This window comes from Triturus cristatus, chromosome 8 (assembly GCF_964204655.1).
Source record: "Triturus cristatus chromosome 8, aTriCri1.1, whole genome shotgun sequence".
Taxonomy (NCBI): Eukaryota; Metazoa; Chordata; class Amphibia; order Caudata; family Salamandridae; genus Triturus; species Triturus cristatus.
Window position 1 is genome coordinate 21346113 of NC_140591.1, and position 20984 is coordinate 21367096.

The following is a 20984-nucleotide window of genomic DNA, read 5'->3' on the forward strand; positions in this document are numbered from 1 at the left end:
CTATTGACCGGTGCCAAAACGCTCCCCTATATTCGTTCTACTTTTCCTAAAAGTTCGCCCATTTATGTGCACATCCTCTGCCCTCATAGACCACCCTCTCTGCTGGCATACACCAGTTCATGTCTGCTTTCCATTCCCTCAGTGTCGGAGTGGACATAGCTCTCCACATCTTAGCTATGTTGCGCTTGGCCACCTTAAAGCCCAGTGTCACTCAGAGATAATCTTTAGTGCTTAAGTCTTTTGCCTCCCATGTATTTAATAGGCACCACTTTGCCAACATGGTCTTTTTCCCTGTACACACTGTTGTGATACAGGACGTCACTGCATCCCAGTAAACCTGGAGTACCGGGCTGTCCCACAAGATGTAAAAAAAAAGTGTGCCTTTCTGACACACTCTCTGGGGCACAACACTAACTCAGCCCTGCCCATCTTGACCGGCGTTGTACAGGTTTAGGACCTATGTAAGATCTTAAGTTGTATTAGTCAAAAACAGGGGTGAATAGACACCTCTGTAGGGGATGCCATTGCCTCTTGCCATTCATCATCCTCCAACTGTCCCAAGTCCTCCACCCAGCCTTCATGTAGACGCGTCAAAAGAGGGGAATTATTTAGGATTTTACGATGCATGAGGGTAATTGCCCTTTTATGCACATATTCATCAAGCAGTCTGTCTTGCAACAGAGAGGATTCAGGGAGCTCCTCCTCCTGTGGTAGTGCCCCACGTAATGCATGACTGATCTGGCGGAAGCAGTATGCGTCTGTGTGTGCCCGTTGGTGTTCTTTGCAAGTCTTCAAAGGACATCGCATCCCCACTTGCCCATAGATCCCCTACACATGAAAGGCCTGGTAGGTCCCATCTATCAGATGTTGTATGGTTGACCTTGTGTTGTAATGTGAGGCTCAGCAGGAATGTTGTGGCTAATTGAGGAAGTCTTCTCTTAAGTATTGTGTCCACTTGTGAGGACCACATTTGGATTATTGTGTACAGCTAAGAAGACCACATCTGGAGTCTTGTGTCCATCCCGGGAGGCCTCTACGTTACTGTATTTACTTCTGATACTGTATCTGTTGTAGTGTGTGCTGTTCTTGAGGCCTTGTCTCTTAGGTTCTATCCAGGTATGCAGGTCAAATCTAGAGTTTTCCATCCAGTTCTTCAGGGAACATCTGACCCATTGCTCCCTGCTCTGAACGCTTCTTCTGGCACGTTTTGTCCAGTTTTAAAGCCACTGTGGTGTGCTCAGTTTGGTATCTCCCAGTTGAAGTGTTATAGAAAAGTTTCTGTTGATTAGTGACCCTGTGTTCACATGTTTGTGTGGATGAGTGACTGGGTGACTCAGTCACCTGATGGACTGTGGTGCATTTGGAAGGTTTAATAGGTTGCTAAATGGAGTGCAAATGTGAACGCTTGTGGATTCCTAAAGGGTCGATGATGAACAAATGGGGTTAATGTGTTTTTTTTTTTTACTGAGGCACTTGGGTCAAAACTGACCATTAAGGCAAACACATGAAAAATTGGCCATTCTCTGTGATCTGCTTCAGGGACTCTAGGTAGTGGGAAGATGAATCCCCTGGAGGCAAATGCCCAAGCAGTCTTGGCCTGGGAGGTTGGTTCCTACTGCCAGAGGCAGATGGGAGCCTTCTTGGGCCTCACTTATTACTACACAAACTTTGTGGACAACTATGGGACCGTCGTTTCTTCCTCAAAGGCCCTGAACTCAGAAAAGAGCCCAAGAAAGTTATCTGGCCTGAGGAGTGTTCGAGGACCTTTTTTTATTAATTCATTTATTTATTTATTTATTTTTATAGTTTTATAGAGCGCGAACCAGACCCAAGCTAGGGTATCAGAGCGCTTTACATAAGAAGTAAGGTGAACACATTCAATGGGGAACATTGCATACAAAGAAACATAATATACAAGTAACAACGAATAGCAGCATTGAGAAGAGGTGTTCTGAACAGAAAAAGACAATTCAAGTTCCTGTAGGTCTTAACTTCGCGGTCAGGTGACCCGAGAGTAGAGGTAGTTCGGAGGTTGTAGATCTGGTGTCATGATTGTGCGGATTTAAGGTAGGAATTTGCGCATCAGGAATAATTAAACTTCCTTTTTGAAGAGAGGAGTAGAGGAGATTTTTCTGATGTATGGTGGAAGCGAGTTCCATATTCTTGGCGCTGCCCTGGAGAATGCTCTGTTGGAAGTTTCAGTCTTCTTAGAACGGGAGGGTTTCAGAAGTAGATTGTTTGCACTCCTTGACTGTCTGTTTCCTCCTGATAAGGTAAGTTTTATGGGCTAGGTACTGGGGGGTGTTGTGGTGTTGCGCCTTGTGTGTGATGCAAGCCATTTTTAGGTGGATTCGAGCTTCGTAGGGTAGCCAGTTGAGTGCTTTCAGGTGTGGCGATATGTGGTCATATTTCCTAGAACCTGTTATGAGTCTTGCTGCGGCATTGAGACAGGCTTTTAGAGGGGCGTTTGAGATTTTGGAAAGCCCTGCGAGGGTGGTACATCCGTATTCAAGCCTTGAGATAACTAAGGACTGGACTGCAGTTTTGAGGTACGAGTTCTCGAGAAATGGTTTCATTTTTCTGAGATAGCTGAGGTGGAAGCGGGCATTTTTAGCCAATAGTTTGATGTGATTTTGCATGTTAAGTTTCTTATCCAGAGTGATTCCAAGTGATATGGAGGAGTCTACTACAGTTGGCATGCAGTTCAACGCAGTGATAATTTTGATCCACTCCTTTGTCTCAGTGGAGTTCTTAGGGGGGGACATTAAGAAAAACTCAGTTTTTTGAGAGTTTAGCTTGAGGAAGTGGGTCGATAGCCATTGGACTGTCTTTTCGAGAGCTAGATTATTTGTCCTTATCTCTTCGATAGAGGAGATCTTGATGTACAGTTGGGTATCATCCGCCTACATGTGGAAGGAGATGTTCTACTGTAGTAGCTCGGTGACTGGTTCAACGTATAAGTTGAATAGCATGGGAGATAGGGTGGAGCCTTGAGGAACTCCTAGTAGGTTAGGAGAGGAAATGGAGAGATTGTTGTTGATCATGTACGATTGCTTTCTGTTTTCCAGGAAGGATTTGAACCACCGAAGGACTTTACCAGATAAACCCATCATGTTTTCTAGTCTTCTTAGTAATTTGTCGTGATTGACCGTATCGAAGGCTGATGAGAGCTTGAGTAAAACTAGCAGGCAGGTTTTGTTGCCGTCAAGGGCTTGAAGGGCATCATCTACTATGTGCAGGATAGCTGTTTCTGTGCTATGCCCAGGTCTGAAACCCGATTGGTGAATGTTCAGTAGATTAAAGTTCGAGATGTGTTAGTTCAGTTGTTGCTGAACACATTTTTTCAGGACCTTGGCTAGCATGGGAATGTTGGTTATTGGTTGGAAGTTGTTGGGGTCAGAGTTGTCTGCTGTTGTTTTTTTTAGGATAGGTGTGACTTGGCCTGTTTTTAGGCAATCTGAGATGTGACCTTGTGCTAGCGAGGCATTGATGATTTTTATCCAGAGAGGTGATATGATTTGGAAGAGGTGGGGTAAGCAATTTGAGGGGACAGGGTTGTTGAAGTGGTTGTTGAGTTTGGTCTTAACTAGAATATTGGTGATGTCCTTGAGATCGTAGAGTTTAAAAGTGGACCAGTGAGAGTTATTTTTGGGCAGCGGTAGCTCATGAATTGCAGGAGTTTCTGCTTGACTGCTCTTTGGGGTGGCTGAGTTGATTGCCGCCGTACTAAGTTCGAGTTGGAGGGAGTTTGTTTTATTTGTGAAAAATGAGGCAAATTCTACACTACTCAACTGTGATTTCGATGTTAGGAGTGAGGATTTGGCTAATTTGTTAGATTGTTGTTTCAGAATTTCGAAGAGTTTCTTTGGTCTATTTTTGGCCTTGTCTAGTTCTGATCTGAAAAAGTCTTTTTTTTGATTGTAGGATACTTTTATTGTAGGAATTTCTTGATTTCCGGAGAAGTTTATGATGATGGGGGGAGGGATGTTGCCTCCATTTCCGTTCCGTTGATCTAAGTTTGCGTCTCTCTTCATTCAAGGCTCCGCTGAACCATGTTTTTTTTTCTTTATCCGGAATTCTTTTGAGTTTTGGTGGAGCAGCTTGGTCGAAGACTTTGGTCATTGAGGAGTTGTAGTGAGCGGGGAGGTCGTTGACGTCTGACACGTTATTGGGGGGAGTGAGAGCCATCTCCCAGTGAGAGGCAAGGTTGTTCCAATCGATGTTTTTTGTGTCTCTTATCCAATTTTTTTGCTTGCTTTGTTGCGAGAAAGTTTTGCTGTAAGCTGATGGAATTTGGAAGGTGATAATGTGATGGTCCGACCAGTTACAAGGAATAACCGAGAGCGATTCAATCGTATTTTATTTAGAGATGATCCAGTCAAGAGTGGAACCCATTGAGTGAGTCGGCGTTGAGATAGCTTGGATCAGGGAATGGTCTGCAAGGAAGGTTTTGAGGGCGTTAACCTGCTTGTCCATGGGGTTATCCCAGTGGAGATTGAAATCGCCAAGGAATATCTCTTTTGAGTGAGGGGAAGAGTTTGAATTAATGATTTCCATAAACTGTTCTGTCAATTCTGCAATCGAACCTGGAGGATGGTTGAGTATATGTAGTTTGTGAGAGTGGATACTTGATGATTTAACAGAAATCCCCTGGTATTCACAAGAGACTAGGGGTTCCGAATGAAATTTCAAGATGGTGATGTCGGAACGATGTATGCAGGCTAAGCCTCCGCCTGTCTTGTGCGTTCTGTCTAATCTAATGATGTTGTAGTCGGGGGGACTAGAAGGTCTAGGCAAGGGGAGGATGATTCATTGAGCCAAGTTTCTGTGAGGATGATTTTATCCATTTTCCTGTTGAGGGCAAGGTCGGCAATGTCAGAGGCGTGTTTTGGGGCTGAGCGGCAATTCAGTAGAAGGCAGGAGAGCGCTTTTGAGGAAATCTTTACAGTTGGCTCAGGGTTCTCGGTGTTAGAGGTTAATGATTGAAGGTTATTCAGGTTTATTCCTCTAAGTCTTGGATGGGAAGTTCTGCTTGGGTCGCTGGGGACTGGGAGTATAGCGTATTCATCTTGATTTGTGGTTAGGGCAAGCCGTAGTTTCATATAGCCCTTATATTAATGTGCAAATATGAAAGCATCAAATTAGGGTCTTCCTCAGGACAAGTAAAAGATAATCTGTGTATAGCGTTGTGAGTTTGGTCCCAGATGGATTTCAGCAGATAATTAGAGGGCTATTAAATGGCTTCCTCCTGGGGCTCTTAGGTAGCTCCCGATTATTTGGAAAGAAAAGAAAAATACGGGACGTGCACACTGTGCTCTCAAACCACCTCTGGCGCTCAGAGAAATCAAGAAATTGGCTGGGGGTTGCGTAACTACTTAGCATGGAGGAGTTTCGTTCGTTATCGGAATTAACCAGACAAATCGCTCCACCAACTAAGAATGGCCATGCAACTCCTCCATGCGAACTCGTTACGCGACCCCCAGCCGATTCCTTGAGGTCTCAATGCGCATGACGCCAGAGGTGGTTTGAGAGCATGGTGTTCCCGCCCTGTATTTTTCTTTTCTTTCCAAATAATCAGGAGCTACCTAGGAGCCTCAGGAGAAAGCTATTTAATAGCCCTCTATATATCTACTAGAATTCTTCTGGTACCAAACTCACAAGGCTATACACAGATTATCTTTTACTTGTCCTGAGGAAGACCCTAATTTGTTGCTTTGATATTTGCTCATTAATATAATGGTCGAAACGTCGACGCATAATCAGAAGCACTATAATCCAACTTGACCATTACAAATAAGAAGGAATATATCTCCAGGTCATCCTGAGATTAACATCATGTTTTCACGCTGTGCTTATATTTGTTGTTTTTGTAAATATCTTTATGTGCTCATTGTTTTACGTTGTGATATATGTACAAATACACTTCACTTCCCCTTCTTTCACTTTATGTGTATATGACCTGCCTTACATTGATTCATGTTTTTTGTTATATAAAATCTGAATTTGTTTCAAAACAATGCAATCAGTTTGTACTTTTTCCTTCCAATATGCGTTTAGGAAGTTTTGTTTATAACATTTTATAACATTGAATGAAATCCCACGGTAGAAGGGGATTAAAACGTTTAATTTTGTGTTGTGGCAGAACCACAGTTTTAAGCCGGCCCTTTGAGGAGCACCCTGCGTTAATCTCAGTTAACAGATTGTCAGCAGCAGAAACTCCTCAATTGACTCTGGCCTGTTCTTCAAAAGCAGAGAGGGCCGCCCCTCTGCCATTGTACTTGCTTGATTATGGTCCTTTGTTATGGCCATCATGAATCCAGACAAGTCCCTCAAGCACCCTTCACTGTTATCAGAAAATATCTACGTTGGCCCGCACTGAGGTCATCTTAGTCAACAAGCCAACCACTCTCCACGTGAACCTGCAGACGGTCATTAGTTGTGCAATATCTGAACCTCGGCTGCAGTCTGCACCAACTGAGTGCCGATGTCACAGAAATATCCAAACTTTACTGTTTGGAGTACCCAAAGCTCACTATCACAAAGCCTTTGTCATGAAACTGCCTATGCCACTTAAGTTCTTTTTTAAATTAAAGATCTCTTTATTGTATGGAGATGAATAAGAGAAAATTCGCAATACACAGTGTGGCTTCAAAAAGAACATAGGTGTACAGCAGCCAGGACCCATCGGTCCCAATCGGTCCCCGGACGTCTCACCTTTAGAAAGCCTTTGTCATGAAACTGCCTATGCCACTTAAGTTCTTTTTTAAATTAAAGATCTCTTTATTGTATGGAGATGAATAAGAGAAAATTCGCAATACACAGTGTGGCTTCAAAAAGAACATAGGTGTACAGCAGCCAGGACCCATCGGTCCCAATCGGTCCCCGGACGTCTCACCTTCACAAAGCCTTTGTCATGAAACTGCCTATGCCACTTAAGTTCTTTTTTAAATTAAAGATCTCTTTATTGTATGGAGATGAATAAGAGAAAATTCGCAATACACAGTGTGGCTTCAAAAAGAACATAGGTGTACAGCAGCCAGGACCCATCGGTCCCAATCGGTCCCCGGACGTCTCACCTTCCGTTTCAACTTTTCATCAGGCATCCGCCAACTCTGGGCACCTAGGCAGAGAACATCATGATTGTCACTTACAATGGGAGCCCACGTATCACCACGGTAGGCATTCCATTTCCCCCAGACTTTGTCCCGTTTGTTTGGACAGCCCCTACCTTCATAGAGCACTCCCTCCGCCAGCATGCATCAATCCATATCCCGCTCCCAGTCATGGGGCTCAGGTTTTAAGCAAGAGCCCAAGCCTGGACGTGCGCTCTTATTGTGCATCATAAGTGACATCAGCAGTCCTTTGGTTGCTACCACTCATGCCATGGCATAAGCAAGCAGGCATTCAGTCTTATACCACTGTCCTGTTTCCACCAATGCGGCTCACGCGGTGCTATGGTGGTACAATGGTTCACTTAAGGCTAGGCGGCCATGTGTGTTTTAACTGGCACCCAGTCTGTCCTTACGAGCAGGTCTAGGGAGAATGGGGAAATGCCTTTGTGCCGAAGCAACTCCACGGCAGCTTTCTTTATAAATATAAAACCGCTGAAGTAGCATAAGAGAGCAAGTTTAACAGGCGTACTCCTGTAGAACTGCATTAAAGAGATGTTACATTCATATCTACTGGGCTGAGAGACCTTCGCCCCTATCATTGCCCCCCCATAATTGCCCCACCCCATATCATTGCCTGTCATCGTCTAGAGCGCTGTTCGGGTGCTACATTCTACCTCCTATAGTGGTTACATGCAATTCTTTTCGCACCCATCAGTCCTGAAGTGAATAATCTCGGGGATCTATCCCTGGCCTTATTTTCGGTGGCCATCTTTTCGAATATCAAAGAATAATGCTCGAGTTCGACTTTGGGCCCAGTGATCCCAGAGTCAACCTGAGCGCAGCGACATAGGATAACCCTGACCAAAGGGGCCTATAGCACAGAAGATGTAGAGGTATAACACTAACATTTATTGGATTATATCGCTGTCTGAGATGGTCTTGTTTTTAACTCCACTTATCTATCAATAGAGGTCCTATTCTTGGATGAACACTGAACATACAAGTGTTATTTACAATGGCGACTGAATCTACATTTCAAACCTCTGCATAGACTGTTCGCCCTCACTTCTTAGACATAGAAATGTGCCCAAAGGTATCAGAAGAGCAGGGTTGCAGCCCTGGGACTCGGTGGTAAACGACAGGGCACACACAGGACATCTACCCAGCAACCACTTGCTGCTCTGGGCTCGACTAACAGACTTTGGGACATTGGCACACGTGTTGCTCGCTGCCACCAAACCCCAGGAATGAGACATGGTTTTGTCTCTTTTGTTGTTCTCATGGAGTCTTACTTTTCTTTCACAAATATGTGAGGGAAACCTTTTCTGATTTTCTTTGTAAGCAGGATATTTTTGAAGAAAGACTCTGGCTCTACTTATCCAAGGTGATACTTCTTGAAACTACTGGCCTGTCTGTAGGTTTAAGGTTTGATCTGTGTGAGCCAGGTTCCATTTTTGTCCGTACACTAGACCACAGAAAACATACATTGTAGGTTTTTTGGCTTTTGCACCTCCAAAAACTATTTGTCTTTTCTCAAGTAGTGTGGTTGTTGGCCCTCTTATCCTCTCTGCTTGGCTCAGCTGCAGGACCGGGCTCAGGTTGCCATATTGAGATCAGAGTTGGGGAGACCAGGGGTACATCAGCGGTGTGTGCCGTGTGAGTTTTCTGCTCTTTATTTTTTGAGGACTCGTGTCCAATACCATTGCAAAGTAGTGTAGGTGTGAGCTATTGGGGCTACTACAGGTAAGTTCTTATTTTTGTGAATTCCTAATGGGTGGTTCATTGTAGAAGGCTGCACGACTTTGTTATAGTTTGATCAACTCGATGAGTGTCACAAAAAGTAATTCACTCGTTTTGTTTTTTTCTTATTAGATAATCTGTTGTACGTGACGGTGATATGACGTCATCAGTTTTTTTACCATGATGGCTACCCAAGCAATAACTATAGATGGCTATCAAGATGGGCAACAACAGGTGAGTGGTATTCAAGAGGGGAGAGCATGTGTGCAGAGCTGGACTCAGAGCTGGCGCGAGCCTGCATGCTGCCTTACTGCTGGGGTAGTTGTATGTTGCATGAAAGCTTCAGGGGTGTCAAAAGGATGGACTTTGCCACTTACCAGCAGATAACCTGCCAACTCTCCATTGCAGCTCAATGGTTTTCCAGGCTCAATATAAGGGCGATGTCAACACTTCTAACTTTGATGCTTCTCGTCGCTGTAAATTGAATTACTCCTAGAGTAATGCTTCGAGTGGGCTTACTGCTCCTGAAATGGGATCCAGTTGGGCTGCTTTTAGGCAAAGGGGCTCTATAATGGATTCCTCAAATAAAATGACTCCAGGTCAAGTTCTTGCTTCCGCACATGTCACGGAATCTTGAATCATATACTTACAAGGCGCAGACAAGATGTGCAGTTGCAGCTCATGCAGAGACATTCCACGAGGTGCAGTGGTGATACGTACCAGTGCGTGAGGAAGTGGAAAATGTGCATTGGCTACGACAAAAGGGTTGGCTTTGGCAAGCTGCAAAGTTGTTTACTATTCAATAATTTTTTCAAACACCTAATGGACGTTAAACACGTTAAAATAATAAGTACAAAATGCTGCTATCTAAAGATAGAATGCGTCTGTTGAAAAAAGCAATAGTAAAAAAAAACATTGCAAAAGTAAATAAAACAAGCATGTGCAAAGCCATTACCTCTGCCTCTTGGCATGCTGCTGCAGTGTATTTATTTAACATTTTCTATTGCATGCATATCCCATAAAATAAGGAGAAATAAGAAGACAGGCACAACCTAAACATGGACAGCCTAGGCTTGCTACAGAAATTAAGTTTTGAAAAACATTCACAGATGTGGTTATTTTGCTAGGGACTTTTTCCAAAGCCTTTTTGTTATGAATTTTTTCAATACTTTTTTTGTGTAGGTGAGAAGAAATCACCCTAGCACATATTCAAAATGCAGGTAGCTACAGTGTCAGAACGCCACATAAGCACTTAATTGCAACTTTAAAACTGTGACCAGAAATAAATCGGCATCTAAATAGGAACCTTAATTGCAGGCAAAACCAATAGTTATTTTTTAAAGATAATACACTAAAATAAACTTAAAAAGCACACTTGAAAGAACTTTGTCTCTCAAAGGAAGCAATCATTTTAAGCAGATCTGAACAATGTGCACACGCTTAACGCAGTCACTTAGTGACCTGAGCCAACAGGTAAAGGGGCTGACCCTTTGTCCCTTGGATGCTGTCGTGGGCGAAAGCAAAATGTGACTGACGATTTGACAGAGCAGTGGATGAAGTCTGCTGACCGAAAGCTCCTCGGTTTATGTGTCCACTAAATGATTTTTGGGGAAACAGTAGCCTGGTGAAACCGCTAAAGCTGCCTGAAAGGCCATACCTAAAAACTTGAAATGAAAGCAGAGATAAAAAGAGTTTAGCTTGCCAGTCATGGCAGAGAAGTGGATCTTTAGGCTGACGAGCACAAGCAGCATGCAGCCACTCGAGTGAAGAGAGCCAGTGGTTGAAATGAGTTGATTCATTGGCCTGCTGTGTACTGTGATGGGCGGAAACAAAACGTGAATGGCACTTGACCTAACCAATGGAAGAGAGCTAATTGGAAGACAGACAGCTCTAGTCTATTTACGTGCTGTGTATCCCTTTCTCTATTTATATATTGCATAATTGTGGTCGCCACTGTAGTTATGGTTAGGTCGGACTTTCCATAGGAAGAGCATTTTTCTTTATATCTATCTCAGCGTGGTAGTAGCCACTCTATAGCTATAGTTAGGGTTACCAGAAATGGGAATACCCCAGATTTGCACCATTAAAAAGTTTGCACCCATTTGACGGCTCAACACAAGACCTTACAGACTTATTCCTCCTTCTACATTGGCAGAGGATGCAACATTTTGGGATGATTGGTTAACTGGGAGCAAAGATAAAAGGGAGGGGGTCCCAAAACGTGCTTTGTCACTAATCCATTTTCCATAGAGGTTTGTATCTTGCTCGATAACGGCTGAACGGATTTACATGAAATTTTGCAGATTTATACATTATGGTACGCAGATGATCCTTTTGGGTTCTACAGGAAAGTACAGTAATTATTTTTTAAAGTATTAAGGCTTTTATGCTTAGTGATATCTGTTGCTGTCATGACATTTATTTATATTGCGAGTAGTAATTTACTGCTCTTTAAAGAAGAGTGCATTTCTGTGAAAATTGGGAGCCAATTACTGCTGTTTTAATTACTGCTCTGACAAGTTAGCACTGCATTAAGTGTATGATAATCACTATTGCCGGTGGCAGCAATCTCTACTCGTCTAGTCGATCAAACATAAAATACAATCAGAAAGTGGTGGTAATCATGATTAAAATAAATTTAAAAGCACCCTCCGTTATGAACATTTACCATGTAGGTCACAGATGTCTGCAGGAGCTGCAGAAGAGAAGTTGAATATGGCCTTACGGGGCAGGTACAAGCTGCGGGGAGTCCATGGCAAAGCAGGATCCGCATGGTTAGAGTGAAAGGATTTTGGTCTCAATGAGGTGTACCAACACCTACCTGCTGTCTTGAACACAATAACTCAGCAGAGGGTTGGGGCTGCTCGAGCACTCCAACTATAGTCCATTGCTTTTACAAGGAATGTAACAAATTAAAGCAATTAAACCGCTCCGCTTATTCTGCCCATATTCAAAAGTATCTTTTATAACAACTGAGGAAATTCAGAGTGCTATTAGTTCATTGGCTAGTGGTAAAGCCGCTGGACCAGATGCTATACCTGGAGAGTTTTATAAAATCTTTGCTTCATTATTACTAGAAATAATGAAACTTGTGGTTTTGAATGCCCAGAACGGCTTGGGGGTCCCTAACTCTTGGGAAAACGCCAATATTGTGGTGTTCCCCAAAAAAGAAAACCACCTAGCGAAATGGGGTCATATCGACATATTACTTTAATGAATAGCGACATCAAAATATATGGCAACATATTAGCCGTTCGCCTGGCAGCTCTTATTAAGAGATTAGTCTCACCTATACAACATGGGTTTGTACCTGGATGCAGTACAATTGACCACATCCAGCGGGTCATTACCCTTTTTGATGTTGCCGGCATCACAGGGGACCCTATCGGACTTATCCTTCTTGATGCAGAGAAGGTGTTCGATAGGGTCTCCTGGCCTTTTTTATGGGCAACCTTAAGGGATAGAGGATTAGGTGAGAAATACATCATAGCTTTAATATCTATGTATCGCAACTCGACGGACCGTATTTCTATCATGGGAGAAATGTCGAACCCAATTCTAATCAGCAGAGGTGCCCCTGCTCACCATTATTGTTTGCGCTTTACATAGACCCTTTAGTCAGGAAAATAGAAGCTAATAATTTGATTGTTGGAGTACAGAATATTGGGGGGAACACTAAAATATTAGCTTATGCTGATGACCTTGCCATTGTCACTTCTTGCCCTGGGATTGCCTTAAGGAAAATTGAGAAAGAAGCAGATCTATTTGGTAAACACTCAGGCTGTCGATTGAATCAGACTAAAACTCAGATATTGACTAGCAATAGTCTTCAAATAAATGATAGTTGTATGGTCCAAAAAGCGGTTTATTTGGGTGTAGCGATTACGGCAGATGTATCTAAAATTATGGATAATAATTTAAGTCTTTTGAATGCCAAATTTAAAGCTGAATTTACTTGTTTAAAGAATCTAAAACTTATGTTGGTAGGGAGTTGCAACATTATCAAAATGATTTTTTTGCCTAAGATTTTATATTTTTTAAGAGCCATACCTTTGCTTATCAATAATGCTTGGTTAACTTCGATGAATCAACTCTTTTCTAGATTTATTTGGGCAAACTGCCGCCCTCGTTGAGCTTTTAGACTATTAACTCTACCTAGAGATAGAGGAGGGTGGTAGGTACCCAACCTTCAATTATATCACTGGGCAGCAATGCTACAAAACATGAAGTTATTGCTCAATGAAAAAAATGATTTGCTAAGAGATGACTCCTCTGTTTCTATTTTCGAATTGATTTTAGGAATTGAAGCTAAGGGTTGTCTCTTACGGCATATTGACTATAATTATTATAAACGGGTAAAATTTAAAACTGTAATTAGTGCATTTAAGATCTGGACCACGGTCCGTAAAAAACTCTGGCTCGGGCACTTTAATGTGTATACTTCTGTATACAAAAATAACCTCTTTCCTCAGGTTTTCAATGATGGATATATGAGGCAATGGTATGACAAAGGAATACGAATCATTGGTGATCTCATATTTGGATCTGATATGTTACTGTTTGATACCATAAAAGATCAGTTCGGGTTACATAATCGCCAGTTTTTTAAATATCTTCAATTAAGAGACTGAATAACAAAATTGGTGGATCTTCTGGATTCTCTAGGGTACAAGTAATGGAAGAACTATTTAAAGATTCAAGCACTTTGGGGGGATTGTACAAAATCCTTATTGATTTAATACCTGATGATCTGATTAAACATATAGATCGGTGGCAAAAATTTTTGGAGATTGAATCTGGGGATATTGAGGACTCCTTACATATGGCACAGACATCTTTTATGGCAACTAATTTACAAATTCAATGTTTTAAAACATGGTTTAATTTGTATATAACACCTGCTAAGATTGCCAAATGGGGTAGAGAAACGGGCTCTACCTGTCCTCGCTGCCAGTATCCAGCAGCAGACATTGTCCATATGTTTGCGAAATGCCCTATGCTCGAAACTTTGAAATGCAGGGTCAAAGGCTTTTTAACAAACATGCTTGGTATGGAAATTGAACTTAGCCCTCATTTGATTGTATTAGGGATCGGAGATCCTCTTTCTTTGAATCTAAACCATTCCTTTGTATTTATTGCCTCTGCAGTATTTAGGTTATGTTTGGCCACTCATTGGCTTGATCCTACTCCTCCATCTGGTCATCAGTGGTTAGAAAGATTTCTAGCAATATACAGATTTGAAAAAGCTGTTTATGCTAGGAAAGGCCGTAAACTGAAAACTAAAGATCTAGCTATATGGGCCCCTCTAAAAAACTGGACTATTTTGAATGAATAATAATGAATTTATAGCTTGTTTAATACTCTGCTTTTCATCTGTTTTATAGTTTCTGTATAAAGTGATGGTAATATCTGACACCTAGAGTATATGTATCTAGCCGTGGGTGGGGGTTGGTGAGGGGGGAGGATGATGTGGGATATAGATTTTTTTTTTCTCTCTGTTTTATGCGACCTGGATATAATTGTAAAAATATCAATAAGGAAATTTAAAAAAGTCAAAAGAATCTTTATTCGGCCAAGTAAATATGGCCATAGAAGCACAAGGTATAAAATACATTTCACATCAATAATACAATAAACTGTAAATAAATAATGATCATTTTAAAACACCATAATAAAGTCATCACATAGTGCAATTAATATGACTCGTGTATCGTCTCACATACACTCCATTCAGGAACAGACGTTGCGGACACGAGGTTTGGTGCAAATCTTTATTTAGTTCCCATGACACAGTGGTGGAGTGACTTCAACATTTTAAAGTGACAGTGCTCATTAACGTGACCTATAACATTCATAGACATGGAAGAGTTGGTATAGTTCTCAACGCTCACAGTAATATTTGAGTGTTTAAATACAAAAGAGACTGTGTAAAGTGCATTTGAAACAGTGCTTTATATGAATATCAATAAATATGTAATTAAATAAATTTTTAAATAAATACATATAACACATGTTAAAAAATGCCAGAATGAACAGAGAGAATATTAAAACCCATTATGTTGGATAAAATGCATGTTAAAAAGTGAAACTAATGTAAACTTTTCGTATGTAAAACAGCACGGTCCTAAATAGGTTTGTTAAGAGTAAAACTAGTCATTACCAATAATGTATCATATAGGAAAGTTGAGTGATTAAGCCCAAGTGGGCTTAGACTAATACTCCATGCCTAATAATAATAATAAAGTGCCAGTGCAAACTAAAGTGTCACCTAAAGAACCAAGAAAGGTTCTAATGTGCAATTGTGCATAAAAAAATACATAAAATTTAAGTTAAAAACAATGCTGAGGCAGAGGCAAGTTTAGACATTGTCATATGTGCTTAGAACAATAGTATTAAAGACGTGTGAAAGTCCTCACTAGAATTGAGACCCTGAGGTGTTTCGCAATCCACCTCTAATATGTATTTGGTCTCAAGCCTCCTTAGAAGAGCTTCACTGTCACCTTCCCTTCTCAGAGGGGGGACCGAATCCACAGCAAAGTACTTGAGCTCTTGTGATTTCTTTGCGTGGAGCTCTTCAAAGTGTCTTGCAATGGGGTACGTCGCATCACCATTGTTGATTGCCCCGATGCGTTGGCGTATCCTCTTGTAGACCTGCAGCTTCGTACTACCCAAGTACCGCAGGCCACAGGGACACTCCAGCACATATACTGCATATTCGGTTTTGCAGGTCAATGTTTTGTCAATGCGAGTGGGCTTAGTCTTGAATGGTGTGATGTACTCCGTTTTACTTACTCCGTGTTTACAGGCTTTACACGTCGCACATTTGATGAACCCTCTGCTGGTGTGTAGCCAAGATCTATTGATTTTCACGTCAAGACTGCTTTTGACGATGGAATTGCTCGTGGAGCGGGCCTTTCTAAGCGCAATGTTAGGCGATTTAGTCAAATTGGCACCCAAAACTGGATCCGTTTTTACCAACGCCCAATTCTTATTAACAATCCTGCGTATTGTTTTGTGTTGATTACTGTAAGTGAGAATCAATCTAGACGGTTGTGTTAACTGTGAGAGAGATTCTTGGTCAATGTTAGATTTGATAGCCAGAGCCTGTGATCTACCCGTTTTGTTAGCTTTATCAATGGCTTTGTCAATCTCGCCTGGAGAACAGCCCCTAGCCAGGAACCTTTCTCGGCACTCATTCTGTGAGATTTGACACTCAAGGTCTGAGCTGCAAACGAATTACCGCAGCATTTTCCCATAGGGGATGCTGCGGATCAGATGCGCAGGGTGGTGGCTGGCGGCATGTAGCAAGGTATTCCCAGCCGTAGGTTTTCTATACAACCTTTTATGTAACTTATTTTGTGTGGCTGTAATTTCAGCATCAAGAAAGCAAATAGACTCCTTGCTGACCTGGCCTGTAAAGTTTAAGTTGAGATTGTTTTCATTGATTTGCTGAATGAAATGGAGAGCACTTTCCTCTGTGCCTCTCCAAAATATCAGAATTAATATGTATACTTTTTCCATAACTTCATAGCAGCAAGTGTAACTGAGTATAGCAGTACATATTTTAAGAGAGTCTAGACTTTGCAAGTAAACCAATCCGTCTTTATATGAAGAAAAATGATTGTGCAGAATTGGTCATAAAAAACGCTTTCCGAAGGTGCGATACAAAGTACAAAAGAGCATAGGGTGCACTGTGGATTGGGTGGAGGCAGACGCTCATGGGCAGCATGGAAGAGAGGCAAACCAGATACCGTCCAGGGAAAGGCCACTGAACAAATGGACCATATTCAACCTGCGCCTCTTCAAATAGAATCTGTGATCGGCGTTAGTAATCCAGGATAAATAAGGTTCCAGACATAGGGTGGTGGAAATTAGCATGTAGCTAATAACATAGCTCATGTCAAAGTGACCTATCCATTCTAATTTCCTCTCAGTGTGATACCAAGCTTCGTTTATCCATTTCTTTAATTTGGGGACCAATGCTTTCAGGTGAATCAAAGCGGTGACTGTGTCCCAGGCTATAAAAAGTGTTTTTAACATGTCAGCCATGGAATAGCGATCATATTATCTATTCGGGTGACCCCAGCCCTCAACGGAGCCGCCCCTCCCAATCCCCCCCGCCTCAGCGCCTTGAGACCCTCACAGGTGAGTAGTTGCTCCTTACCAACCCTGATTGATTGATTGATTGATCTAGATTAGGCAGTCCTCCAACACCTGCCTGGAGAACCCTGCCTTATGACACTCCATAACTTCAGCCACAACAACAAAGGAGCCACGCCAACTTGATCCTCCAAAATGCCCACACCCAATTCCTGATGTGAGATGAAGCTCGCGGTAGCTTTGGGAATAGCAAAAAGCCTACACAAGAGTTTGTTTTCTACTACCTGTAATTTCCCAGGAGCAATGTGGCCCCAAAGTAGTGCTCCATGTGTGCCAACTGAGAGACACTTGCTCTTGGATCATCTCCTTAACCGGCTCGTGGCCCAACATTCTTGCAAATCTAAGGATCGTATCACAGGCTGCCCCCATCTTTTGCATTTTCTGGTTAATAAGCCTGTCCCACGTCCCATTAGTGTCCAAAGAATGCCTACAAAATTAAAAGAAGGTACTTTTTAGATCAGTACCCCCCCCCCCCCCCATGTAAAACCTCTTGGACTGTACATTTGGGGCCACATGTCATTATAAATGATTTTTGTTTATTTACCTTAAGATTCAGTTTTGACAAATCATAAAAACCGGTAGAAGCTATTGAAGGTCATTGGGTGTTAATGCTAAAAGGACTGCATCGTCTGCGTAAAGCAAACTGAGACTGTATGGGGTTCGATCCTGTGAACATCTTTTCTGCAGGATCCTATGAATGTGTCTAGAGAATTAATCTAAAATAAAAACAAGAACAGGGCTAGTATAAAGCCCTCTCTGACCCCTCTAACAACCTTTATTGGGTATGTGCAATCCTCATACTGTGTATAATTCACTTTTGTATCCCAATGAAAGCGCCTAACGAGGTCCAATAACAGGGGATTGACGCCCGCTTCTCCATCAGTTCCCGCAACTTACCTGTCCACTAAGTTGAAAGCCCAGGAGACGTCCATGAAAGCCATATGCAGGACACATCGCCTGGCTTTGACACATTTCCAGAGAATCGGGGATAGATTGAGAGCCTGCTCCACATTCCCTAAACCGGGTCGGAAGCGATATTGAGCTGTTGGAAAAAAAAGAATTGGCCTTTGCCCTGATCTCCAATTTATCCAAGATTACCCTCCCTAGAATATTTGCTGTTGAAAATATGAATGAAATTGGGCGATAACATGCAGGTAGATTTCACTCGCTTTTTTGTAAATTGGTACTATGGTAGCCTCCCTCCAAGAATAGACAAGCTCACTCCTGACTACTGCTCTCAAAATATTTGTAACTATGGAGCCCAAAAACCTATATTGTGTTTAGACAAATCTTTGGAAAACCCATCGGGGCCTGGCGTCTTCCCACAAGTGGCGCTCAAAGTAGCTTTAGTAACAGACGCTGGATCTACAAGTTCAGATAACCAGTGCTCATTAATGAGATTGGGATCTAGCCCAATATCCTTGGAGCACGCCGCCTCATTATTTAGATTAAAAATGAGGGAGAAGTGATCAATCCATTCCTGTTCTGTGATATGACACTCAATATTGGTAACTGGTCTATCTGAAAAAAGGGTGGTTTACTATCTCCCCAAAAAGTCTACCATCTTTAAAACATGCTGCTTTTTCCAGGTCCTCCCACGCCTTGGATCTAATATCGTGCTTTTTTTCTCAATAGCTTGCTATTGCTTGCTTAATGTCAGCAATATTACGTAGGGTCTTGTTAGTGACCTTTTTTAGGGCTTTAAGCGCTACAGTACAGTTGGGGCTGAAGCATGAATAAGGGGGATGCTCTTTTGATGGCTTGTTTATGTAAAGGCCGAGTGAGATAAATCCACAAATTCCTATGAAGCTATCACGGATTTTGTTAAGGTCAGCGTCCTGAGAGATAAAGATCTGCCGGCCCCTAGGTCTTCTGATATGGGGCGGATAAAGATCAACCCCTAGGTCTTCTGATATTGAATATATAAATATCGCCCCTAGGTCTTCTGATATGGGGCGGATAAATATCGGCCCCTAGGTCTTCTGATATGGGGCGGATAAATATCGGCCCCTAGGTCTTCTGATATGGGGCATGTTAGAAATGGGATCTCTGGTTGGCTAAGGCTGCGCTAAAGCCAGGCAGAGACCACCACTCTAAGTCAGGGCTGGGGAGTTACACGCCAAAGACAACCCCTGCTCACCCCCTTGGTAGATTGGCACGAGCAGTCAGGCTTATCCCGGAGGCAATGTGTAAAGCGTTTGCGCACGCACACAGCAACAACACCCTAGGTACACCACAAAAGGAACTCCACACAAGGTTATATATAAAAATAGCCTTTTATTGTCATAAATACATTAGAAACACAATCGCGATATACACTGTGCCACCTGGCACTAGGCAATATTCACGGGGGACTATTTACACAAGACAGGGCCAATGGTGCCACTGTCTAAACCATCACAAATCACCAATTTTAAATGTAGCACAAATAGTAAATGTAGCGCACAACCAGTAACTACTGGTTAACACTGTACTCAGTCCTGCAACATAAATATATTGGGCAATCAGCATCACCTCAGGCGCAAATACATTATGCGCCAACCTCATGAGCCAAAACATAATAGACAATAACCTCACAATCATGAATCCCGCTAGGGGCAGAAATCACAGTAGAAAGTAACCTCATCACATAACCTGTAGTAGAGGTATAAATCCGGGTGCATCAATCACATCATACATACACCATAAGCATGAGCCCAGCGTCCAGAATGTCAGGGCTGGCTGCAAAAAGCAGCAAAGCAAAGTGCGCAAATGACCAGGCCTAAACGTGGCAGCTGCCCACTACTTGCTGGGCAGCTGTGCAGGCAAAAATGTGGGCACTGCCACTACACGTGCCTAATCCACCCGGGGCCCCTGCGGGGACTCCTCCGGGAATGCAGTGACTAAAACCCAAATGCCCCCAAGATGCAGTTGCCCGCAACGGCGGCGCAACTGTGAGGAGATCTGAGGCTGGCACTGCAGTGCTTCCTGAACCCCCACTGGGGCTCTAACACCAAAAGAAGCCACAGGGAGAACGAGCACAACTGTGCCTGGGAGCCCCACTCGGGGGACTTGTGAAAATTAATGCCCCCAACGTTGGAGCGGTCTGCTGCCCTGCGGGACTGCACAAGAAGAACAGGGACCGGCCATGTGGGGTAACGTCCCACTCACCTGGGACTCTCTCGCGGTCGGCTCCTCCGGGCATCCTCAGCGCTGCCGGTCTCCTCCTCGTTGCTCCTGCCAGCGCGGTCCCTCCACCTCAGGACTCCTCGGGTCAAGATCCTCTGGGGCAGAACGGCAGGGAGCAACGTCTCCGCCTCTTCACTTGGCTTCACGGGCACACACAGGAGCGCGGGGTAGGCTCCCGTCTGCCTCCTTCGCCGACCGGAACTTCCTGCTCTCCTGGCCAGGCCCCATCCACGTCTCGGCGAGGGTTGCCTGCCTTCCTGGTTGGCCCAGGCTGCGGCGGTGATCTCCTCAATACGAGGTAGACTCCCGTTATTTTAAAATATAGTCACTTGCGGGGTGGGCACCTGCTATTCAAATATGCCAAAAAGCGGCAATTATGCCGGGTGGGCTCCCGCTATTCAAATATGCCAAAAAGCGGCAATTATGCGGGGTGGGCTCCCGCGAAGCCACCAGCAGCACGGGGGAATCCCCACTTTGGAAGGCAGCGCCACGCAGCAGGGCACCAGCACTCTCCCCGTCCTGGAAGAATCAGGATGCAGTGCCTCACAAGGCGCCAGGAGCCAGAGCTCCAGCAGTGGCCCCAGAAGGGCCAGAATAAAGAGTCCTTGGTGTGGGACCACAGCACAGCGCAACCAGGCAGGCCAGCATGCAGGGACCCCCAGAAAACAGCATCTGGGTCCCGCGGCGGTTCCTCCTGGTAGAGTGTTTCCCCCCCCAAAGTAAGAACAAGCACAACAGAACATTTTCATGGGGTCACAGCCCCTGCATTTATATCACTTTTCCCCTTAGTGTCACAACACAGGG

The 20984-nt window shown here is 43.3% G+C and overlaps 1 protein-coding gene across 2 annotated transcripts in view; it reads left to right on the plus strand.

Moving 5' to 3' along the window:
* The window catches only part of PKNOX1 (PBX/knotted 1 homeobox 1), a 244138-nt gene that overhangs the window by 28617 nt on the left and 194537 nt on the right, over positions 1 to 20984 (plus strand). For both annotated transcript variants that reach the window (XM_085620755.1, XM_085620756.1), the window contains exon 2: positions 8985 to 9086. In XM_085620755.1, the coding sequence (XP_085476881.1) occupies positions 9033 to 9086 (54 nt within the window). In that variant the 5' untranslated portion in view covers positions 8985 to 9032. The remainder of the gene's footprint in view (positions 1 to 8984; positions 9087 to 20984) is intronic.